General features: G+C 39.4%; 1 protein-coding gene across 7 annotated transcripts in view; it reads right to left on the reverse strand.

Moving 5' to 3' along the window:
* PCMTD1 (protein-L-isoaspartate (D-aspartate) O-methyltransferase domain containing 1) overlaps window positions 1–26747 on the reverse strand; it is a 35202-nt gene that overhangs the window by 4237 nt on the left and 4218 nt on the right. For 4 of the 7 annotated variants that reach the window (XM_081117245.1, XM_081117242.1, XM_081117243.1 and 1 more), the window contains 3 exons: window positions 21996–22428; window positions 11840–11942; window positions 1790–1961 (listed from right to left, as the gene is read on the reverse strand). In XM_081117245.1, coding sequence (XP_080973371.1) covers window positions 1790–1961; window positions 11840–11942; window positions 21996–22302 — 582 coding nt within the window. In that variant the 5' untranslated portion in view covers window positions 22303–22428. Of the gene's footprint in view, window positions 1–1789; window positions 1962–7108; window positions 7301–11839; window positions 11943–21995; window positions 22429–24980; window positions 25117–26747 lie in introns of all 7 variants that reach the window. The other 3 variants (XM_081117246.1, XM_081117247.1, XM_081117248.1) reach the window with 3 other exon arrangements.

Consider the following 26747-nt stretch of genomic DNA (forward strand, 5'->3'; position numbering starts at 1 on the left):
GAATGTCCAAATATGACCAAGTGTCCCTGCATATGACACCGGGGGGTCTGATGGCTTCTAGGGGTAGAATTCCAATCCACACCTGCCACTGGCTCCCGAAGCATGTCTCACACTGGTTCCATTGTTTGGTTACAGCATTCTACATTAATAAACCATGTTCTGATTACTGTACCCGCAAGTCAACTCATGATCTTCCATGCTGACAATAAAATATAGATTCTGACCTCGATTTGACACCTCACTAATAAATGTCATCAGTCATAAAGGGTTTAGGAGTTGTACCTACTCAGCAAACACCCATCACCAGCCCTTCGAAAAAAAGATTAGCCCAGTATGTAGCTTGACCAAGTCAGTATCTTCAATTTATGTTATAAAAACCATTATTATGTTTTATATCAGCATAACAGTATATAATAAATATGTAATAAAACACCAATGGGAAGCCATAGTTTAAATGTCCAAAAGTGTAGCTTTAAAAGAAAACAGAAAAAGACTGTTCATCTGGGGGGGTCTCAACTCTGGAATCATTCGAGTAACATTTTTTCAGGAACATTTTTCAATGAGTGTCTTCATATTATGTCTCCTCAATAATGACAAACAATTTTCACAATGCACAGCAATCGTGAAATCCACTGAGATGCAAGTGCTGTGCTGGGCTGTCGAGGGACCCCCCCCCCCCAAGGTACATAAACGTGCTGGGTCTCGGTCACAAGCGTACCTTCTACTGTACAAACCACGTGGTGTTTTAAACATCTTTGATTTAGGTTAATAGTATTAAAGCTATTTTTCTGAAATCGATTTTTATAAAATTTTAAAGTAATCTGCTTTACAAAGATCCACTGGGGTCAACCTGGCAAATGCAGTAGCCCCCCCTCACCCACAGGGGATATGGTCCAAGCCTCCCAGTGGATGCTTGAAACCACGGAGAGGATTAAACCCATATAAGCTATTTTTATCCTATACATACATACCTACAATAAAACTTAATTTATTAATTAATCACAGTCACAGACGAACAACAGCCAATAATAAAGCGGAACTATAACACCGCACTGTAACAGAAGCTGCGCGAACACAGTCCCTTTCCAAATGCCTACTGTGCCGCCCTCGGCCTTCTTGCTTTGTAGGGGGTGACAGAGCCTGATGCAGCCGAGAAGCTTCACCCCTGCGCTCAAAGGGAGCACTTCACGGGGCTCCTCTGACATATCCGAGGCCACAGTAGCACCGCTCTCGCCCTTTGGGGCCATTATCAAGTAAAGTAAGTTGAATGCTCGACAGTTGATCTGATAACTGAGATGGCTACTAAGTGACTAAAGGGCGACAATGCACACAGTGTAGCTACGACAGACAAAGGGACAATTCATATCCAGGACAGACAGAGTGAGAAGGCTCAAGACTTCATCACGCTACTCAAAATGTGGTGCAGCTTAAAGCTGATGAACTATTTATTTCTTGAAACTTCCATCTAATATTTTTGGACCATGGTTGACCACAGGTAACTGAGGCAGCAGACAGTGAAACCAAAGATATGGGGGGGCTTTTGTACCACAAAGAGAGCAGCTCAGCGTGGGTGACAGACCAAGTCTCTCCTAATACCAGTAGAGGGAACTTTTTTGTACCTGCTTTGATTAAGTAATCAAGAGTCCATTTCAAACATTTTTATGCATTGAGATCTATGAAGATTATTTCTTCTTTAAAAATTACACTGTACCTTTATGGTGTTACACTTCCCACCTTAAACTAATGTGCCTGTTTTCTATGCCATTAAGCAGAAGGACAGTGACACTACCTGATCTTCTATAGGCATGACCAGAATGCCTCCAACCTTCAGTAGTATCTTCATGTAGTTCTCATGGTCCTTCTGGACTCCAGCTCCACAGTAAACCCGATCGTACTGATGACTGTCAGATGCTATCTGGAGACAATTGCCAACCACAAAGGCAGGTTCACAGAACTCAAATCTGCATGAAAAATAAATACGCTTTAATTCATTTAAACGAAAAATCAGATAAAAAATATTCTCTGAAGTAGTGAAGTTACCAAAATTAATTCTAAGGATAAAATATTATGAAATTTGACTTAAATATCATACTTATGAAGTTTAACACTGATTAAATGTTATTTTACTATCACTATAGTATAAATATTTTTTAAATATTAACCTACATTTTTGCCACACTGCCCCTCACTTAAGGCTTAAAAAATGAAGATGACGAAGAGCCCATCACACCACCAACCTTATGACATCACACAAATGATATACAAGGATAAGAACCACAGGATGAGAGAGAGAGAGAGAGAGAGGGAGGGAGGCTTCACTTCCCACCGCCCTTTCCAAAAACACCCGGGGGCCGCTGGCAACGGGGAGGGCAGGTGCAGCATCAGCTGTGCGAGATACTCGCTGCAGTCACTGCAGCAAACCTGTCGGGAGATCCCAGCGTGACCATGTGCCCTCGCAGCCACTAAGGTCAGGGAGATGTTCCTAACAAGTTTAGCAGAGCTGTGTTACAGGATTGGGACCGACAGCAGGTGGACAGTAATTTTCCTTACTGCTGCTCTGGCCCCGTGATCTCCCTGCGCGACCGAAGAAGAGAGATGGCTTCAAAGCAAAGCATTTTCTACCAACCCCTTGCCCTTGGTTCCTGGTTACAGTGTTGGTTCATGGCACAGAGAGCTGCGATTTTACAAACTTCCCTGGTTAGGCTCCTACTTTAGTCCTTAAATCCTGACAGACCTGAAAATAGTCTCTAACATATAACATAATTACAACCTCAATACACTAAAACATGTAATCATTTTTAAAGTTAATTAATGAAATATCCTTTCACTTTTAAGTGGATTAAAGTTAATATGACCACACAGCAAAACCAGGCTATCGTGTAAGGATGAAGTGATTTACATTAAGTCTCAGCATGCGGTGAAAACAGACACTGACCAAGTCAGTCATTTATACTTTGTCAAATGTATATATATCCTGTTCTTTGGTAATTAACATTTATTATGCAGTACGTTTTCATTAAAATACAGGCACATTATGATCCCTGATAGTTAAGGGAGTTTTACCATGACGCCCTGTCTGCTTGGTGGGTGGGGTGGGGTGGAAAGGGTTGATGGGGGTCAGTGAACAGCGTGTACCCTGTAATCTCTTCTCCACATCCCCTCGCTAATGTAATCTCTGCCCCATTCTCTCTTGTACTGTGACTGCCTCCTCACTGCTCACACCTCCCTTCCACCGTTTCGCTACCTACAGGGCAGGAAGGTTCAAGCTCCTTAAGGGTGTCCCACGGGCTCTTTATGATTCTCGTCAAGCCGTCCTTCCAGGATTGTTTCCGGGCTCTGCTCCCACCCACACTGCGTTGAATTATTTGCTGCTAGTTGCATAGAGGAGCTATTACAAGGTGTTCTGAAACACTGTATCTGTGGATGTGCTGTTCCTTTGATAAATGCCTGCTATCCCTCCAAGATACAGTTCAAATATTAGCTTTGCAATGAAATCTTATCCAACTCTTTAACAGAATCTCATTTTTTCCACTTGCAGAGCACACAAAAAGTGTAAATTTACCTATAGGGACCATGTTTCATTTCTCTTTTATATTAAAGACTGGTACAACCTATGACTGTCTAAAATATGACCAAAATATAATTTATAACTTGTTGGCTTTCAAGTAATTAGATACTGTGGATCAGTGGCTTAATCACTTTATCAAACTCACAGTAAACATTCTTTAAAAAGAAAAAGTCAGACTATTGTCAATGAAGTCTATCTAAAAATCTTCATTCATTTTAAATAATTTACTTTCATAATAATTTAAGTCAGTCATAATTTTCAGCATGACTGGGAACATAAAATTTAAATAAAAATTTAAATTTGAATTATTAAAGCCCTTTTTATCATCAAGTCTGTTCAATAAACTCAAAAATATTCTTATAGTTTTAAAAGCTTCCTACTATTTAAAAACACATGACAAGCCTGGCCGGGCGTGGCTCAGCGGTTGAGCATGGACCTAGGATCCAGGAGATCACGGTTCAATTCCCAGTCAGGGCACAGGCCCGGGTTGTGGGCTTGATCTCCAGTAGGGGGCATGCAGGAGGCAGCCGATCAATGACTCTCTCATCATGGATGTTTCTATCTCTCTCTCTCCCTCTCCATTCATCTCTCTGAAATCAATAAAGATATATTTTAAACAAAAACAAAACAAAACAAAAGTGACAGCTTATAGAATGATCACCTAGAAAAACACCGTTACAAGTGAACAGCTTACAATCAAAACTACTTCTCATACTAGTGATATTTATACATCTCATCCCAGCAAAATGAATTAGCAAGAATTTAGTGCCTGATCTAGAATTAAATGTAAGTCAGGTCAAGTTACCTTACACTAGTAATTAGCAAAGTTCATCATGTCAAGTACTACTTTCTGAGCACCAGCTGTGTATAAAGCCTGGAAACACAATGGGAAACACCCATGCCTACATCTGTGGAAGACACAAGCATACAACTATCTGACCAATTAAAGATTAATTTACAACTTCAGTAAATGCTCTAAAGGAAAGAAACAGGATTCTCTAAGACTGAGGATGAAAGGAAACTAACAGACCTGGGGAGGCAGAGGAAGGTTCCCTGAGAAATAGGAAGCTATGATCTTAATAAGGAGACAGGACAATCTAGAGCCACAATATCCGAGAGAGCAGCCACTGGCCCCCCGTGGATACTGAGCCCATAAAGTATGGCTAGTCCACACTGAGGTGTGAGAATAAATTTAACCAGGGATTTCAAAGATTCAGACAAAAAAAGTGAAATATATCAATATTTATCCTGTATTTGTGTGTATCTGCATATGACATATGCACTTCAAAAGCCCCATACACGTCAGCAACCGTCTGACCTGTCGCCTGTGACGGGCGTCAGCGGAGTCCTCACCACACCAGCCTGTGAGACATCCTCCTGGTCTTCCTGCTGCCCTTGAATATTCCTCTGAATTACCTGCACCTCCACCACCTAGTCCAGTCCTCAAAACATTTACTAAACAAGCAAACCATATCAGAAACATAAATGTTTTGTCAACTTTTCCACCTATCAACTTTTAAGATGAACCCAAAGTTGACAAATTAAATATGTTAATCACAAAAATCTCAGGACTAGAAGAGAAACTTGCCTAGATAAAGGAAAAAATACGTAAAAATATATGCCTATGGCATTCTCTGCATCAACATGACGGTTCTTGTTTTACTAACTTGGTTGCTATAAATAACTGTAGCTTAATGTTACAGAATGCATACGTTTTTCTCCCCAAAATGCCAAAAAACAACAAAAAAAACCCTCAAATAGTAAAACAAAACAAACCCTTTCCTTTTACAAATGATTCGACTGTTCCATATACTGAAAGGCACTTTTTAGGAGCCTCTATTAAGGTCTTAAATAAGCCCCCCTACTCTAGGAAACAACCTGATGCGATCCCTTACGACGCAGCCGAGAACAAGTCTATTCGCTTCAATGCAGAAAGCCTTACAAAGGCTCATTAGAGAAAAATTAGATCTCTAAATTTATAAGTAATTTCTATTAGTGGAAATGGAACAGATACTTCTAACATATGAATGTGGGTCTTTACACTTCTATTTGAGATTATTTATATTAATTTCCTTTACCAGAATACTCTACTTTGAAACTTTAATTGAACTTGAGCCAATATTTCAAAAGGACTATTTCTAGATACAAAATACTAAAACTTCAAGGACATAGTAAAATGGGGAGGAAAGTATAATATTTTTATTACACTGAAATATTTAGGACATAACAGCGAATTCATACACCAAACACATTACAAAAAGGTGGTAACACTACCAATGTAGTAGTTATAAGACGTGTCTACCAGAGCGTATCCTATCTGGGGATTGTTTATTATACTTACAGCTATGACCTTTTCCACCAAACAATACAAGAATCCTTCACATTAGTAAAAAATTCAGCTCTCAAATTCCACATATTTACATTATTTTTCATATATAAATGCGCTATGGATCATCTCTCCTCATACAAACTTACAGATGAGCTTTAGATTTCTGACTAGGCATGTGGCTGAGGATACTTAGACATTGTGTATTCTGATACTAGAATTATGACTTTTATTATAGCATTTCATGTAAATGAATTCGTATCAATGGAACTAATAATATTTTTTCAAAAAGTCGAAGATGAAAAATTTCCAGGCAAATGTTTACGGACAAGCTCATGTCCGGACCCTGTGTTCGTATCCTACGCATGAAGAGTTACTGCTCTAAGACCCAGGTGGCGGTGATATCAGGGTAAACTGCAAATCCCGTTGATTCTTCCAGTGAAGAAAAGAGAAAGAAAGAGAACCTTCTCTTCCTCAGGCGGTTACTGCCTTCTGACAGCGTCTGACCTGGGTGTCCACAGACCTCTACAGGCAAACAAGTACATTTTCTATATGATCTCCAAGACTAGCAACAAGCTAACCAGATGTTTTCAGTTCGTTACAAAATAGTACTACACTATTTATAGGTTTACATATAAAATCTAAGTTAAAAATAGTGAGAGTGAAAATTCAAATGCCTCCTTTTCACATCAACCCCACACCAAATGAAACCTGAGAAAAGGGGGGGAAACAAAACGGCAACTGGTCTACCAAAACACTTCCTATGTGGGGAAATTGTTACTCATAAAAGTATGGTTCACGTGTTCTTTCCCTAGTTTTTGCTCGATTTTGGGAGGTTGATTAAAATTTTGTATCTGCTATTAAAATGAAAAGCAGCATCATTTTTATTCTTTGAAGAACATTTGCAAAACAAAGTTTCCCAGATAAAGATGACTCACACTCCTAACTTACACTGAATTTTATCTCCCAACAATGTTATCTGCATAAAAAAACAGTTCTGAAATGTACATAGTAACTACAAGTTCACTCACTTTAGACTTGTTTATTGATTTAAATCTTAATGACTGCTTTTTAGACTCTCTTATGCAGAGGGGAAAAAATATCTGACATACTCTAAAATGGACACTGAAAACCACTTGAGAAGACAGAGCACACATACATCTTGGTTTACACGAATACTTGCCCAAAATAACACCAGGATTCCGACCACTTACCTCGGCAGTGGTTTTCTTTACAGGTGCGTGTTGGAACCTCTTCGTCTTGAGACGGACAGATGGTTTCGTTCACAGCAGGGACCTTGCCAACTTGCCCATACAATTCTTTTGAGAAGCTGCTAGGAGATCAGGGTGACCTAGCCTTGCCCTGCAGCTTCCCTCTTAGACGGATAGTCTAGGTCTAGGAGCTGACTGAGAGTAGAAAAAACAACATTCCCCTTCAATACGCTGTTGACGTGGGGCTGACAATTTGCACACCGAGTTGATTGTGTGCCACAGGAGGCTGTCAGACATGTTAGACTAGTATCCCAATGGAATGATGGGTTTCAAGGACACAGGAAAAAATCCTACCTTGTTCTCAGACCTCATCCAGAACAAGCTGCCAAATAAATCACAGAAACTTCTTTTCCGTAAAACACTTTGTCAAAGTACACATTTTTAGTTTTAAGGGCTATGACTATTTCATTACAATAAAATGAAACTTCAGAACTTTCCACTGGGAAGAAAACCCAGGGAAATGTTAATCTTTTGATCTCCAAATGCCGTTAAACCATTCAAAACCTCTTACAATAAATAATTAAGCTACTGAATTTTTAAAAACTTTAAAAACCAATGACTTTACCTTTTCAAGTGTTTCCCTTCCAAATGCATCAAACTCATCTCAGAATAATTCCAACATTAATGTAAAGCAAAGAGTTAAAAGTAAATACAGTAAGTTTTCATTGAATGAAGCTTTAGGAAAATCAAAAACAATCTCTAAATTTTTGCAGGAAATGTGAGAGGTACCTCATACAAAAGTGAACCTTCACGTATTTCAACAATAGTGTTTTTCTCCTAATAATGTGTTTGAAGCCATTAACTTTTCCCCACGCCATTTAACTGATGTTATTAAATATATAACTGACAGCTCTGAGGACTGTTTAAGAATTTCTCTGTCCCAACAATCAAATGTTTGTCACGATTAAAAACTGTGTTTACAACCTGTAATAACTGCCATAAAACTACCATCTGAACATTACTGGCGTATAAAAATCTTCAACTACCTGAAAAACATTTTGAAATAGTGTGAAGGTCTATTTCTAGGGAGCAAAGTGACTTCAAATACGCTGCAACTCTCCTGAAGACAGGGCGGCACCACAGACGGGAGAGACTGGACAAAGCAGAGCAGCAGTGAATTTCCCAGTGCAAATCGGATCACATGACAAATAAATGCCTATCACTAAAAACAAAATGAGGACACGACACATTGCCATAAATCAATTAAACTTCCTATAATAAACGATGACACTGTCTCTGAATTTAGCCTGAGGGGTGCACGGCCTCTTCCTCCTCTCTGCCCCAACAGTAATTCACACCCACCGCAGGCCTCACGACGGCAGGGCAGGTGTGCCCTGGGATAAAAGCGCGCTATGCCTGTAACAGGGCTCCTTCCTGCTAACCTGAAGGACGTACGCGATAAAAATAAAAGTGCTGCTTCACTCTGCGTGTGGGGCTAGGCCGCCAGGCTGTGCTCCGCTGGCAGCAGCTCAGAGCTGGGAGGAGCGAGTAGAACCCATCAGTGCTTCACAGAATCGTAGCTACATCAGAACCAAAGGGAAGAGGGGCCTGGCCGGGTTACCGCCTGACTCGCTCTGTCCTCCCATTTGGGAAACGTGGACACCAATGCGCCTCTAGGACTGTGTATTAAGCAGTTAGGATGGCACATGGTGTTTAACAGACATTACACATTAGGTGCTAGTATCTTCATCACCTCATTACTGCTTTTAGTACTCACATCATGACTCATTTATATGACAAACCATATAAAAACAAATCCATTCAAATAGAAAGAAAATCTTCAATAAATCTGACAATGCTGTACTCATTTGATGACTGAGATTAAAATACTTGCACAATCAGCTCCAGTACCTGGGGGGAGAGGGGTGACAGGATCTATTGTCTGACAGGGAAATGGCACACTCCAAAGCATGCGCTCTGGGAAGCCAAGGGAACTACATGCTCATGTTTACGTGTTATATGAACATATAAATGTAGCTAGAAATACATGCTATACCAATTCCTAACTCACTTGCAAAGTATTAACAGGGTAAAGGTTTACAAATCAGGTCCTTTAACTGACTTACTCTTCCAAGGAACCACAGCTGGAGAGATTATTTTGCTTACTGTACATGCACAAATACTGATTCATCTAATTTAACCTTTCCCAACCTTCTCCTTCCCTCACGAAAGCCAGACACCCAAGGGCCCTTAAAACGTAGGCCCAAAGACTTGTCTAGGCCCAAGAGGACTAAATGAAGATGCTCTGGGGAGTCTGTGTGAGGAGAATAATGGGGGTCAGCAAACTACAGGTAACAAGCCGAATCCCGCCTGCTGCTTGCTTTATAAATGAAGCGTCTACACTAGATACCCGGGACACCATGAAGATGAACAAGAGGGTCTTAGAGCCAGTCAAGCCTGAAACACTGTGTTTCCATTTAAGGAAGATAACTACTCTGAGTCTATACATTCAAACATACAGTGTACACAAAGTTACAAACCCTGTAAATCATAAACAGTAACACAAACTTCAGAAACAACTATATTGTAAAATCTGACTGGTTATTTTAATTAAAATAACCAGGCCTTTAGAAATTATAAAGAAGCATGAGGATCAGTCACATCACCATATTTTACGATTCATCACTTTATGAGAGATCTGCCTAATGTAGTAATATGAAATACAGCCAAGGAAATGTAATCATTTTAATTACATGAAAACAATTTTAGAAAAAATTTTAAAACTGAGGCCCTTAAATACCTATAGTCTTCAAACTTATCTGTGCTACAGATTATTTAATATTTAAATTGTATCAACACAGAAAAATGCTTTAAATAATGACATATTTTGCTGTCTCCTAGGAACACGCCCACTTATCAGCAATAAAACTGAGCTCCAAAGACACTTGTATAGAGGGGCTTCAGTGATTCAAGATATTTCCTTGAGTTTGTTCTCCTTGATTAATAACTGAATTATCTAGGTCATCATGTATGGATACATAAAACAAATGTATTACTATCCCAGATATATATAAAGACCTTACAAAAGCCCTTAAACATTTACTTTTACTAACATTACTTTTATATTTTCTAAGTTCAAATGTATTCAAAAGGTACTTATGTTATACATAGTTTCAACATCAAAACAAAAATGTAAAACAAAAGTTCAGTAAGTTTAACAGAATTCTGTAATTCCAACAAATATAAAAATACTTATATCTACATCTTAAGCACTTAACATGCTACTAATCTATTCATAAGACAGATAGAAATACAAAAAGATGCTATCACTGAACCTCAATTTCTTATAAAATTACTTGGACTAACAACTATTTTGTTTCTATCAATGCTACTCTTGGAATTAGAATATGAACCAACACGGTAAGCACTTGAAAATAATTCAAAATATGAATTAAATGTTAATTATTTATCAAGACGAGCATAAATGAGCTAAAGGATGAATTCAGCAAATTGATGCAGAAAATTCAAGTGGCTTGCTCAAAGCCATGGAATTAGAGAAAATTAATTCTGAGCATTTCCAAATTCTCCCAAGCTTGCCTGACTGATGTCTGTAATAACCCAGTTACAATCACACCTAAGGAGCCGTGAAACCTCCCCTTCCCTCTACAACTGAGGATTTTACAGCAGAGCAGCAGTTTTCTGTTCCTCAGCCAATCACACGCCCCTAGCCAGAGGCAGTGGCGAAGGGGAGAGGACAGGGGAAGGGGGAGGAGGGCAGAGAACCGGAGGAGAGAGAGACACACTGCAGCAGACATCCATCCACAGGGCCTTCTTGGCTCTGTCCCCAAGCCTAAACTCTAGAAAAGCTCTCAGCTCTGATCTAGGCTCCTCCAAGTTTCTCACGTCCATGGTCATGGCCAAGGCCTGCAGATGAGCTGGAACCCTGAATGACTCTGCATTAAAACTTAGTTATATAAAATGACTTAAGTTGCAAGCTTGTGATTGCGTATCCTTTTAATGTGTTCTTTGAAAATATTACTAGTTGAGAAAAATAAATGCCCTCCAAATATTATATAATCTCAGAGTTCATAGACTTTAGCATAAGAAGCCCTTGCTCTATAGTAGTATCACTGCTGAATTTGAGAAACATTACGCACCAAACAGACTCCGCTGCCAGGTGAAGAACCAAAGATTACCGTATTTCTTCAAAGGGAAGTATGATGTCAAAACAATGGTTTTATAAACAAATTTATCACAAGATATATCAATGTATTTGTACCATAATTTCCTCTAGATATATTACAAAATAACTGAGTATTTTTAAGAAGTCCCTTGTATGCTAACAGGTATCATTCTTATGTTACAAATAAAGACGACAGAACTACTAAATTATCATCCCCAAAGTAAAACCAGTTCCAGAAAAGTATTCTAATCAAACATCTCTAGCTTCAGAAAAGGTCCTTGTATTATGTTTAATGAATGAAACAGTACCCTATTAATAAAGTGATAGAAGCATATGATTAAAAAGTAAGTTATAATTTACTATAGACTTACAAAGTCATACTATAGGATAACTTTTATAAGTTAATCTTTTCTCTCATTTTATACCACAATGACTTTTTGCTGCATTCAAATGAACTCAGGGTCAATAAACTAACACTACTGAGGAACAGGCACGTCACACATCTATTTGCCAAGTGCTTTAAAACCAAAGCTATAGACATAAATACTTACTTATCAAAGCTATCGCTATTTTTGATGAAGCTCTCGAGCTTTTCCTTGGCATATTCCACCACATCTGAGTGAAGCTCAATCCCATGATTTATTCCAAAAGGACCTGCAATCGTAGCAGCACTTGTATTAAACAAATATTAATAAGTCATTTCAGAGCTCGTTTAATTTCTGCTTGTTTATCACAGGAACATTGAAAGAGGGCTTGAAAATATGTATCTGCTAGCCAGATTTAAAAGGATGAATGGACATCCTGGAATTTATACTGCTTTAATTAAAAAACAAAAAACCAAGATAATGCTTATCTGTCAAGATAATACTGCCAAAGAAAGAGTCATATGCTATATGAAGTTTAAGTTCCTTACCATTACATTTTATCACTGCTTAAAAATTTGGTAATTCTAAAACCCTAAAGCTACATGGAGTTAAATTTCTTTACCATTACATGTTATCACTGGTTAAAAACTTGGTAATTCTAGAATCTCGAAACCATGGGCTGACATAGATATAACATAAATATCTCACAGTATCCCCCCCCCCAAGGGCTGAGACCATGTTCTATGTCTTTGGGAGCTCCGCTGTCGAGCAGAACGTGGCCATCGGTCACCTTTTGCAGAGCTGATTTTACGCTCCTGCTCCAGTCTACTTCGCACTTCTCACTCGGTGTATCTTTTTACAGAAAGCCGAGGGTAACATTGCAGGAAGGAGGAAAATGGGAGAGCTGTCTCAGCCCCAGGAGGGGTAGGGATGCGCCTTTCCCCACCCTGCTTGCTGACAATGACTTCACTGGCTTTGCACCTCGAAAGGCCACTGCTACTGTGCATGCTGCAGGCCCCGTGACCCACAGGAGGGACGCACAACTCCATCCAGGTACACTACTTCTTTCTGAATTTCTGAAACTGAGTCAACCAGGTTCTCTACATACTCATGCTGATTGTTCTGAGGTTGGTCTCCTAAGGGAAAGTATGCAGCTTGTGTTTGTTTGTGGTATTTATTTTTTGTATCTTATATGGACTTATTTACTGTATCTTATATCTACCATAAGAACTACTTAATTGGATGTGCCCCTTATTGAATGTCATTTAAAATATAATATATATTGGAATTTTAAAATAGTAACAACAAAAACCAGTCACCAATTATCATGTTCAATGTTCAGAGAGCACATAAAAAAATGGTTTGTGATCTAGAAACTACTGAAACCACAAAAATTAAACTAAAATGCTCAGATGCTATCTTAAAACCAAAATCTGATAAAGATAATGCTTTAACCTACTGTATTTCTATCATATTGTACTTGATAATTTAAAAAATTGATTCTACTTTTTAAATGTATTCGGGTAAACAGAATAAAAATTTCCTTTGGAATGTTTTTATATCTTTTAAAGTAAATTATTCTGATTGATGAAAACTTAAATGTTTTCCATCTCATTTTTTGTTTTCTTACTGTCAAACTGTCTGTTGGTCTTATCTGAAAACTGGACTATCCATCCAACATCATTTAAAAACTCCTGTAATTCCTTATCATTCCCATAGATCCTGACTAAATATAAAATATCCTTTTATCACAAAATAAATGAAAGTGGCAAAAAACTAAATTTAGAGAAGCACAGTGACGTCACTTTAATTTAGTACTGAATCTGGGGGTTTCCAAAACCTGAATTTCCATAAGCATACAAAGTATGTTAGAGAAGATTGAATAAAGTTTTCCTCATTTAAAAACTCAAATTAAACTGCAATTACTTAACATTAAGTAAACAGGAAAATACTGTTCTATGAAATTAACCTTATCTTCTTTTTACCCTTTTGTGGTGACCCATTGAAAGTAAAACATAACAGAGGTGAAAAGATCAATAACAAAGGTCAGTATTGCCAAAAGCTGCCGTTTCTTTTTGGACCAAATGCATACGCACTATACTAAAGGTGTCTTGGAAAGAATCTGGAAATCAAGCTTCTGTTCAATATTTCAAACTGTCTTATTCACAGAGGAAGCCTGAGCTTCAGAGCTCTAGGCAAAGGGAACTACACAGGCTGTTCATCTCTTAAGGATGCCAATGGTCTCTTTTACCCTTTCTTGCTTTCTGCTTATTGTATAAAAGCAAAATGGCAACTTTTGGAAATAAGTTTTAAAATTTGTTAAGAAAATATGTTAAGAATGTTTTTCATAAAACTTTTTCACATCACCTGGACACAGGATAAAGACAATTTCACTAACATACAAAGGATCTGACAGAACCATATACACACACATAGAATATATTATGCATTAATCTCTAGTGCAAACACCATTTATAATTTTAATAGATGTAACCGCTTAATTTTAAAATAACAAATATATTTATAATTGCCACTAATAAACTGATAACATATGAAAACAATACTTAAAGCATTAATAAAAAGCAGAACTTAAATAGAAATGTCACCAATATCTGATTTATTTAGACTGCAATATACAACTAGAATACATCAAATGTATAATAAAAATGTAGTGTAGTTCATTACAACTTATATTTGACATCTGTATGCAACAGAACAGAAAAATCAAACACAGAGACTTAAAAAAGCATATACAGCTGCTTCTTAGGAAGGGAGACAAGGGGGTCTGGGGTGAGAAGGGGACACTTTCATCATTGCACTCTGCCTAAAGTGTCTTAACTGGATGCATGCATAACTTTCTCAATCAAAAAGTGAGTCAAAGGGGAAAAAGAGTAAAAGATTTTAAAATAAACAACATAAAAGAATTCTAATAGGTATAAGCTATCAATAGAAAAAAAATGAAACAGTATTCAAAAGAAGTGTTAACACTTTCTAACATCATCTAACTTTGTAGTCTATAAATTCCAATGTTATTCTGTACTTGTCAATATGAAGGTATTTTTTATGAAATAATGCTTAATTTTTGTAATACATAGTTTAAAAAATGAAACTTGTAACAGTTGACCACTATCTTTAATGGTTAAATATTAAAGAGAAAATAGAAACACAACAAAAGTCAAAGCTTATTAAGACAAATACATTAGAAGAACCTAGGTATCTTATATATTAGAAATCATTTTTAAGGTGAGCAACAGCCCATTTATTAAGAGCAATAACAAATATAAATACCAATATAATAAAATCTAGTGACTGTTTTTCTTTTGTAGTAGTTGGATCTAATCTCACTCATTTATCACCTACCAGCTGGTCAATAATCGAAGTTTATACATAAAGGTCAATAACCATTAGGTGTAGGCATAAAGCGTCCATGCAATAGCTACAGTTCTCATTCACATCCATGTTGACCCCACAAACACATGATACTCCAGCTTCCCGCTGCTCTGAGGTGCCCTGAAAAGGATGTGAGTGTGATGGCGGAGTCTTCACGAGCCAGCTGAAGACACCCGAGGGCTTCACTGGACATCTGAATGCAGCTCTCACTACCTTCAGAATTCTGTCTGTCAAGCTAATTTAAAGAGCATGTAGTTACAAGCAAAAATACTTCATAATACATAACTAGAAGAGGTCTAAAGATGGGCTAATTCAAGATCCACCATTTCAACTGAGGACTCAAATCTAAACGCTGTGGGGTGGTGAGAAAGTGAATTTAAGGGCAGATGTCTTAAGTGTCCGACCTTGGTTCCTCCTCTTGCCATTCGAAGCCTTTCCTACAGCATAAAATGGGTCCCTAGGAAAATCACGTGCCTTCTCCTTGTACACAGAACTGGTAAGTTGTTGAAGCAAAACCATGATGACCGAAATGTGGTTCTTAACCCTGATTTCATATTAGAATAACCTGGAAATTTTAAAATTAAATTTATAAAAGTAGATTAAATTTAATTTGATTTAAACTGTAAATGCCTGGGTCTCACCCTAAACAGGTAGAGGAAAGTCTCAGGGTGTGGCCCAGGCTCAGCAGGTAACCGGAACACAGCTAATTATTACAAAGCCCAATCTACATAATTTTAAAAAATGTCTTTGGACTATCCTCTCTGTTCTCATTGGTAAAGTAATATCAAGGGTTAATAACTACAAATTAAATCATTTTGGATAAACACTAAATATATACCACAAGAAGGAGTAGGCCAATCAGGTATTTGGTTTTTATGAAACGAATACAAAGTGTCTCAATGAGAAAATATATATGTAAAAATGACAATGTTTTATTACTAACTTTAGTTGTATAAATTTAAGCACCTTTGGGAAGATTTATAAATAACTTTATAAGAATTCAGAGACAAGTAACAGGTAAAAAGCAGACAAGAATAGGTTTGACTCTTTCTTTCCATGAACAGCCTGGGGTATGATGTAGAAACATAAAAGAGTGCAAAAGTAGATTTAAAAAAAAGGGTAGAAGCAGGAATCAGCAAAAGATTAAGTGTAATCATTAACTAAACAAAGAGAAATTGCTCTAATGCACTGCCACTTACTAAGATATGATTAATTTATTACGGTTTCTCCATCCTACTACATTTACATTGAAAACACATTAGTAAAGACAGACAATCACTGCCAAATGGTTACTGAATCCTCCCCCGGTAACTCAACCACTCTGAAGCTGGGTAGAAACACCTAAGACGATAAACCTGTTCTTCTCTGTAGGTTTAGAAAAGACCCCAGGAAATTTACCAGGAAATTCAGGTTCCAGTCCCTTGAGCTCCTTTCAGCTTATGGATGTAAGTGCTATTTTTATTACACTTGAGTCTTAGAAATACGCTTATACAGAATCTGAAAGTGTTAGTTTCAAGAGTCAGAGGTGGACCCAACCCCTATGTAAACTAAATGTCTAAAATGTTGAAATATCAAAAACAGACACCACAACCAGTTCACTTACTTATTTCAACCCAAAGGGCTGACAACACTCGAGTCTCTTATGTCCAGAGCAACTTAGACTACCTCACACATCTACACTGGGCCATTCACAGAGAAAGTCTCTACCAAAGCAAATTCAATAAACTGAGAAAAACATGTGCTCAACTACAACGTAATAGAGAATTTATTTAAAAGCTAATTTAAAAAGCTAATTTAAACAGCTTTGTATCTTGATCCAAATTTAATTTTAATGCAATCATTTCCCCTGGAAGCCATTTTCGCCGGCTCTTTCATTCTATTGCGTATATCTGTGAAAAACCTGAAGATAGTCTGAGGCCAGCACAGTGATCAATTTACATAAACGCTCAATAAATATTTACTTAACTAAATGAAGAACGGCCAATATAACTGACACAGTGCTTCTATTGCCAGTTCAGAAGTGACATGCACCGCCTCAAGGGTATGGTATGTATCTTATGCACTGCTCTATCCTCAGCAGCTGGCAGAGTGTCAAATAAGTTACTTTTTGAAGGAATAATAAAGTATATAAATGTAGCTATGGTCCCAAGTTTAGAAGACTCACAAGACTGAGACAAATTATATATGCAAAGCATAACAATATCCATTTTTCATGTCTTGATTTAAAAACTAAGTATACTAGCCTGGCCAGAGTGGCTCAATTGGTTGAGCATCACTGTGCACCAAAACGTTGCCGGTTCGATTCCTGATCAGGGCACACACCTGGGTTGCAGGTTCAATCCTGGAAGATGACTGATCAATGTTTCTCTCTCACACTGATGTCTCTCTCTCATTCTGTTCCCCTTCCTCTCTCTAAGCATGTCCTCGGGTGAGGACTAAAAAATAAAAATAAATAAAAATAGCCCTGGCTGATGTGTCTCAGTGGTTAGACTGTGGTCCCTCACACTGTAGGGTCTCAGGTTCGATTCCGGGTCAAGGGTACATACCTAGGTTGGGGAGAGTTAATCCCTGCGGTAAAAACTCAAGATGCACAGAGAACCATCTAAGAATTTTCACATCATTGAGAGAATTGCCTTAGAATTTCTAAGAACAGTAAGTGGAAATATAACCAGAAAAATAAGTATGAAAACTTCGTAAAATTTCTGAAGCCTATATAATTTTATTAACCAATGTCACCCCAATACAGTCAATAAAAAACAGGGTTGCATCCAAAATGTATAAAGAACACTTAAAACTCAATAATACTAACAATTTAAAAAATGAAGGAAAGATCTGAATAGGCATTTCACTGAAGATACAGAATGACCAACATGCACAGGAACAGTCATTAGGGGAGCGAGTGCAAGTTAAATCCACGAGACACCGCTTCATACCCACGACCATGCATCGGTGAGGATGTGGAGAAGCTGGAACTTCATACATTGTTGGAGAGACTATAAAATGGTGCAGCCACTTTAAAAAAAGGTTGGCAATTTCTTTAAAAAAGGTAAACATAAACTTACCATACAGCCCAGCAATTCCACTACTAGGAGCCCACCCAAGAGAAATTAGATGTCCACTCAAAAATTTATACATGAATAAACTTAGCATCATTCATTCATAACAGCCAAAAAGTGCTAACCCAAATGTCCACAAGTGGTAAATGAAGAGGCAAAATGTGCTAGGCCAATGAAACGGTCTGTTACTCGGCCGTAAGAGAAATGGAGCAACTCACACATGCTACAGCCCAGATGAACCTTGAAAGCTGCTAAACGAAGAAGCCACACACAGAAGACCATGCATTGTGTGATTCCATCTGTAAGAAATGTACAGAAGAGGCAAGTCTACAGGGGCAGCAAGTAAATGAGTGTCTGCCAGGGGCTGGGGTAGGGATAGGGAGTGGATGCAACTGGGGGTGATGGAGGGCTTTTTTTGAGGCGATGAAAGTGTTCTCAAGCTGGACCGTAGTAATTACTGCTTGCACAGCTCCGCAGATTCACTAAAGCTCACGGAACTGAGTGGGGCTAAAATGAAAGTGAAAACACCAGTACCTGAGTCTCTGGCCTGTGGTAAAGAGAAAGAGGAGAGTACAGATAGTCGGCAACCACGACGGCAACACACAGCTTAACTATCAGCTGCGTTGGGCAGCCAAGTGTGGCCGTTGTTGGTGCTGATATACGCTGGCGTAAGTTTCCTGCTAAGCACACGAGCTTGTTAGTTGTTTCCCCTTTAGGAACTAATACTGTGGTGCTGAGGCAGAGAAATACAGTGTTGGCATGATTCTGGCAGCCTCTCCAGTCACTCCTATTAACTCGGCAGGAAGGGGAGAGATTAAGAAAGTCATTAAATTGGATGAGCCTTGATAGTAGTGAATCCCTGAGCAAAAAGGGTCAGAATGGAGGAGAACCATCCCACCTGCATCAGAAACACTGTCAGAATAACTTGCCATCACGGTTCTGACATTTAACTCAACTCTGGGGAGCAGAGGACTTGGGAGGCTTCTTTTCTTGTGCCCTATTTCTCAATGGGATTCCCTAGGTGTGATAAGACAGTACTGAGAGAGCCAATTAAATGCAAGAATCTTTGTGAAATTCCTCAGTTCTAGGGAGCGCATGGAAACAAGAATTTATCTTCAATTTGAAACTAAACAAGCTGTCAAATAGAGGTGATCCATTCTCCAGGTCTGGGGCAAAAATAAATTCTATTTATGAATAACTGCTTTAAATGAACTTTAATCACAAGAAATTTCCATAAGATAAACCTAACTTTCCCACACTGAACAACAAAAGCTCCCTCAAGATGATAGCCCAACCTCTCCAGGTGTGTTTCTGGAGTGCCGATGGAAATCCCTCCAGGAGTATCTTTCTCACCTGTATTATCAAAGCACAGAGGCCTGCTCTCCTGTCTCAGCCTGACGCCTCTGGACTACAGCGTGCGCCCTCAGATGAGAGCCGCTTCCAATCCCGAGCACCTGTCATCCCCATCTTGTGACCAAGAGACATGGCCGAGAGCCATGGTGCTATAGTTACTTAATAAGGAGAGAACCTCTGTTAACAAGGTCACTGTGAAGCAACAGAACCACGTGTGATTCACACTCTCAGATAATTATAGGGAGCATACAGCATCCTTCTTTGGATCTAGTTCTAAGTGATTTTTATGGATGTACCCTCCCTTCCTTGACTTAAACACTCTCAAAATACAAACCAAAAAAAGGGGGGACAGAGTTAAAAAAATGAAGCTTCCTCAGAAGCTGGACAGATCTAAGTAATTAGCTGTAATCACAGTTTTACAGACTCTGGTCTTTCTTCCTCTCCATTAAAATGTTTCTATCTTTTTTGCAAAATAAGTTATTTCTCATCTAAAGGAGAAGAACTCTATCTTGTCCTGACTGCGCAGCTCACACATAGCAAATCCTGGAATATCTAGTAACCAGTCATACATGTGACTAAGACCCATGACTCCCCGGAGCTGGTAACAGGAGGAAAACAGTTAGTGCACCAGGGGGCTCACTCACCCAGGGTCTATTCCCCACACTGCTCCCTGGTATGCATTAGACATTCAAGAAACAATGAAGTCTGAGCTCACCTACAAATGCACCTGGCCAGTTATCGACTGTCTTGGAGACTAGAACTAAGAAATGGAGTTTAAGAGGGCCACCTCACTGCTAGCAAGGTTGTCCCCTGCCAGGCCTCTGGCTAGACTGACCTCCCTCAGCAGGAGCCAGCTGCCAGGGCTGAAGAAGTGGAAGACAGGTGCTTTGAGGCTGGCAAGACATGGTATGAGACCTGGACTCTGGCCTAAAGTTGCCAGAACTGGTCAAGAAATGCACTGGTTCAAGAAGGGTAACGTTTAAAAAGAAACTCTACCTACTCTCCCCACTGACTCCCTTTGATTTGGAGACTGTCTCAAACCCTAGAGATTCCTTTTCAAAGAGGCACCAGTGATACAAGGGGAGATGTCCGGGGTTCCCAACCTGCTGAGAAACTCCTGTCTCAGGGGCAGCAGGAGGACCACCTGTACATGTAAGCTGCTCCATTTCTTTCTTGGTAAAAGTTAATAATTTGCTTCCATTTTTGAGGAATTATTTATCAACAACTGACTCAATTGTGGGAGGAAAATGTTATATATATATATTTTTTAATGAAATAGATTACGAGTTCCATGATTAAGAAACTAAGGAGCTAGCCAGTGTGTAGGAAAGGAGAATTTCAGGACTAAAAATGCTTTAAATGTCATATGTGACCACAGGATTTACTGTCCAAACTGGGATACTTTGGGAAAGAAAAGAACACTATTAATAATGATGCTAGGAATGCAGGGATAAACCAGGACTGTCCCAGCATTCTGGGACCTAGCTACCCTACAGTATAGTCAGATTCTTTATTTAAAATCTCTCAATGATTCCCCACTTTGGAGTAAATTTTAAACCGGTCTTATCCCTGTAACATGGGCATACAATATACCTCAACTGTAGCACATATCGCATTGGATAAGGGGGCTGGTTTTTGTCTCTCCACCCCCACCGGTCTGTGAACTCCACCGGCCCCTAAACTCAAGGGCAAGAGTCTGTCATGGGCCTTCCTGCTCTACCTTCATTCTTGCCACACAGCAGCACTCAGTAAACACTCAAATTCATGGCTGTTCGTTTTCCACCCAACATGTCGTCTTACAGATTTTCTTCTAGCCATGCTTTTTTCACCCACTTTGCATATTTTCCAGCTGCCACTTCCTATGTGACTTTAGGCAAGATATTTAACCTCTGTGCTTTGGTTTAACTCACCTACACATCTATGCCTGGCTTTCACAGTAAGCACCCTGGAAGCTTCTTGAAGGCAGAGATATTTGCCCTTTTGATCACTGCTGCACACTCACACTAGAAGTAACACCTGGCAGAACAGGCGATTACTTAACGGGCATGCTGAAACCTTAATGACATACACTTCTCTCTTCTGTGCTTTTTCCCCAATGCTTTGTTTTGCCTGCCAGTGCCACATCCTCTGTATCCACATACTCCTGTATCTTTAACAAAAACCTGGCACCACTCCCTTTAAAATGGGACACTGATAACTATCAAACTCTATGCCAGCAGTAAGAACACTTTACCTGAAATAAATTACATTACACTCCTCAGTCTCCGGCCTACCAGCTGTTCAATTTTAAGCACAAACAATGACCGGAGGGGGGGGGGGGCTAGAAAACAATGCCAAGAGCTTTAGGCCTCCAACTAAGTGCAGAAGCTGACTCTCCAACTGAGGACTCAGAATATCACTACCACGTTTCCATTTAAGGGAGGTAACTACTTTGAGTCTATACAAACATACACTGCACACAAAGTGACAAGCCCTGTAAATCATAAACAGTAATACAAACTTAGCTTACTTTTTAAAAAAGAATTTTACAAAAATAAAATTACCTAAAATTAAGCCCACCATTGTACTTAAATATCCGGTTCCACTTCCCAGGTTAAGAAAAGACAATCCTGGTTGGAGTTTCAAGGCTTCCATAACTTCAGAGTAAATGCAAGGTGCTGACAGGTGTATGTTCCCATGCTTCCAGGCTAAGTCTTTGTACGCATTGTCCCGGTAGCCTTCCAAATAGTAATCTCCACGATCAATCGCTCTGAAGGCTTGCTCCACCCTTTCAGTGCGGATATACTGGGCTTCTTTTAAGTTATCAATTAAGTCATCATTATCTTCCCCAGCACTCACTGCTCCTCCCATGATAGCATTCAAATCAAATCATAAATTTTAAAATGCAATAAAATTAGCAGAAATGGCTTCCAATAATGTGCAGTACAGTTTGTGTTCCTTTTAATATTGCACTTGATTTCCAAAAATAAAACAATCCTGAAAGGGAAGAATAAAAATAAACAGGTTTAAATTAATGCCCCAATGGAAAGTAATTCCAGTTTATTAAATATGTCATCACCATCATAACTACCATTTCTCAAGGACATGTTCGGTTCCAGGTATAGTGTTAAGCTCTTTCAATACATTCTTTTACTTACTCTTGTAACAACCACAAAAGGTAGTTTAAGTATGACCTCATTTGTACAGATGGGAAATTTGGAACACAGGAAAGTTAAGTCACCTCATACTACGCCGAGGCCCAATATGGCTACCTAGACCTAAATTAAATAAATTAAATTTAAAATTCAGTCAGACATTTGAAGTGCTTAAGACCTGCATGTGGCCAGTAGCTGCCATACTAGTCAGTGTTGCTCTAAAGAGACACTGCTGGGACAGTCCCAGGTCTCTCAGACTCCAGGAACCATGCTCTTTGTCACCAAGCCCTGTTGCCTTCTTTAGAGTATTTTAAGTCCAGTCTAATATTCATGGATTACTTGATTCAAAATTCCTGAACTTAAAAATCTGCTAACCATTCCCAAATGTACCACACAAATTCAAAATGTTAACACAAAGAATAATATAGTAACCAAACACTACTTACAAAATGCAAAAACAAAAACAGGCCCACATTTTTAAAGTGTATATGTGTGTAGTTAAGAAATTGTTTTGTAAACCTTGTGATAAATAAGACAAGAAATTTTATTAACAACCTTAATAACGTAAGCACTAGAACATACATTATACAAACATACACGCACAATGAACTTCTCTAACAGGTCAAACTCAGCATATTTGAATGCAACATACGTGTACCTTGATAAACTAAATTGTCAATACATATTACTGAATACACAACTTAAGCTTCATTCAACTACAGCTGATTAACTAAATCCATATACCAATTTTTAAATTAATAAATCAGGAGAGAGGGAAAGCGAGAAATGAAACGCCCATGGTCAAAACAAGAGCTGTGACAGTCGACTTGGGCAAAGCCACCCCTCCCTCCCTCTGGACTAGAGAAGCAAAGCAATCAGGTCTGAACTTCGTCCGGATGCTGAGACCCTGCAGCAGGCTGCTCCAGCACTCTGGGGGCAGGTGCCTTACCAGAGCCCATCCCTGTCTGTCCTTTGTCTCTTCTTATGACCTCCTTACACTTTCTGAGTAAACACTGTGAATTCACATCACATTCCTATTTAACTTATTCAAACTCACACAAACTTGGCCAACTTCACTGACCCCCAAAACCAAATAAAGAAAGAAATTTAAAAAGTGCAAGGGTTTGGGGCACCCCCCATGACCGTGATCTCGCAGCATGCAGTGCACTGGGACACGCCGATCAGCTGCCCCTTCGAGGAGTCTGAGTTCGGCTTCCCTTTATAACTCAAGCACATCCACTCATGGAGTGCGAGTCTGGCATTTAAAGGTTTTTTTAATGACGTGGCTTCTAAGCACAGGTTAACTTTTTCATCTGGTACTCAGAGAATGAATGTCTTCCCAGGTGAAACAAAGGGCTCTACTGGAAATGTTGCAATTTACCAGTTTTTTTTAATCCTCACGCAAGAATATGGGATATGTTTTCACTGATTCCAGAAAGAGAGGGAGACGGAGGGAGAAAAACATCAATGTGAAAGAAAGCCAATGATCCCTGCTTCGCACATGCGCCCTTACCGAGGATGAAACCCACAACCTGGGCACGTGCCCTGACTGGAATGGAACTCTTGACCCTTTGGGACACGGGGTGACACTCCAACCAACCGAGCCACACCCACCAGGGCCATAACTTACTAGTTGAAAAAGGACCCCCTTTGTTTGGTTCTAGGGCTGAAGAATGACCTGACACCTCTCCAGCCCCGCTGACTGGCTCAAACCAATCTAAGACTATCACAGCAAAACAAAACACTGACCTTGCTACATGGAGGCTCACACTCCTGGTGGGAAAGGCAAGAGGAAGGGTCAGACAAACAGGGACAACCACCACTTGCTGACAGACAAGGACTCCCATGCCCACTTTCCGTGAGAAACCATCTGTAAAGGGATGGAGGGCTCCGACGCACACGACCACTGCCGCAGGAGCCCGGAGGAGCCCAGCCTGGAAACCGAATCCAGGCATCAGGGAGAGCTCTCTTAAGGACACCATCTGTGTAACACTTTTAAAGGAGCAACAAAACGGTAGGCTGAGGAAGCAACTGGCATTTACAGCGAGAGAGCGGCTTTTGAAGTATTACAAGCAGTTGGGGACCTTTCAGCACTATAAGACCTTTATCCTGTACCCAGTGACTTTTTTTTTTGGGGGGGGGACCTTTCAAGAGTTTGCTCATATGTATAACCCTTCTCTATTAAAAAATAAATCAGAAGTTTTGCATATAATTTCAATGGCTCCTGAGTTCTTCAGAGACCCAGGAGCCTACTCTAGTTTAAGAACATCTACTATGGGCAAAACACACTAATGAAGGGGGGAATCACAATTCCGTTGTAGGAAGGGCAGTGTAATCTGGGATCCAGACCCACTACAACAGACCTATCAGAAGGCTGGAAAAAACACACATCACCTTGTCAACAAGGAGCACTCCAAAACTGTGAAACCAGTTTTCCTGGACTCCTCTCTCCAGCCTGGTAGGAAAGACAAACAGATCTGAACAGAAAGCTGTAAGGACATCCAGGAGGCAGGCGGTCAGGAAAGGCTTCCTGAAATAAAAGGCACAATCTGCTTTGATGCGTGTTTCTTTAACACACACTAGCCCTCGCATTTAGTATGTAGGGTAGTGGTGTGGCGACAATGAGGAAGTTGTGGTGGCTTACAACACGCTCATGTGCTGAAGCGACAGGAAGGTACAGCTTCCACATGTTAGAGATACCTTAGCAGCTGATGAAGACTGGAAGCCAATCAGGTGTGTGGCTTTAATGCATTTGGTTTTGGGGAAGAACCACTGAAGGTCCAGTTCAAAGATAGTGTCTTTCGGACAGCTCAGGGATGTTTTGTGGAAGGTTAAAGACAAGTCAAAGGAGGTGGGAAGCAAACAGCAGACAGATGTCCCAGAGTAGCGCAGAGTAAATACTGACTGACTTTCCTTCCTCCTAGCAACCAGTGGCAAGCAGCCAATCGCTCCTTGCTGCTCCCTTCCTGCAAAGGTGGGACAAGGCTCACCAGCTTTGAGGGGAAGAGACGAGTGACAGCAAGGAGAACACACACTTGAGGTGTGAACCACTCACCCCTCAACGACCTTGCCACGGGCATCCTGAAAAACAGGGCTGCACCGAATGAGAGGTAACCAGAGGGAAGTGTCTTCTCAGTTATGACAAAGAGATAGGATGAAATATAAATACAGTTGACATTTGAACAACACGGGGATAGGGGTGCTGACCCCCACCCCACTAGCTCCCAAAGTCAAAAATCCACATATACGTCTGACTTCTCCCCAAATTAGCTAATAGCTTACTGTTAACCTGGAGCCTTACCGATAGCAATCAGCACATATTTTGTATATTATATACTGTATTCTTATAATAAAGTAAACCTGAAAAAAGAAAATGTTATTTAAAAATCATAAGGAAAATACATTTAAAATACTGTATGTATTTACTGAAAAACTCGTTAAATTTGATGTAGGCATGGTGGGCAAGCTAAAATTAGAACCCACTAAGCAATAAAGGAGCAGAAAAACAGCAAAGCCAATTCTTAAAACAAATGCCAGAGATAAGCAATAGCAAAGGTTACTTTTTCTTGTTAGTGGAATCTCAAACTGAAAGAAGAAAAAGACCATCAAAAAAACATTTATTGGAATAAAGCATTTCCAGAGCTGTGGAAACAGAGGAAAAACTAAATGTATAAACGGACACTAAAGAACTAAGCACATTTGTTGTATCACTCCTTCACAGAAAGCAGGTCTGGAAGAAGCAACAGTAAAGACAGACTTTGCTACTGTACTAAAAATGAAACACAGTGAATACAGAGTGGCAATTACCAGAAAGACAGCCTTGTTTCTATAGGGCATTTGTTTTATTTTAATGTGGGTTGGGTGCAAGGTATATGTGTTTTGCAGGAACAAAAATACTTTCAAAGACAGTAATTTTTAGTAATTTGTCTTACCCAACTACTTTACTGTAATTTCTCCTAACATTTTTTATAGCTAGTGAGTCTAGGGTGGAAACTTATTTTTCTATATTTACAGTAAATGCATAGGGATAGTCTGTCTTTCCTACCGAGAACAAAGGTTATGTACAACTTCTTCTAGTACAGGATTCTTTCCCCAAAGACTCCATGTAGAAATGCACAAGGACCCCAGCCAGCTGTTTTTCTCTCCCAGAAAAGCAGTTTA

Source organism: Miniopterus schreibersii (assembly GCF_964146895.1).
Source record: "Miniopterus schreibersii genome assembly, chromosome: 17".
In the NCBI taxonomy this organism is placed as follows: domain Eukaryota; kingdom Metazoa; phylum Chordata; class Mammalia; order Chiroptera; family Miniopteridae; genus Miniopterus; species Miniopterus schreibersii.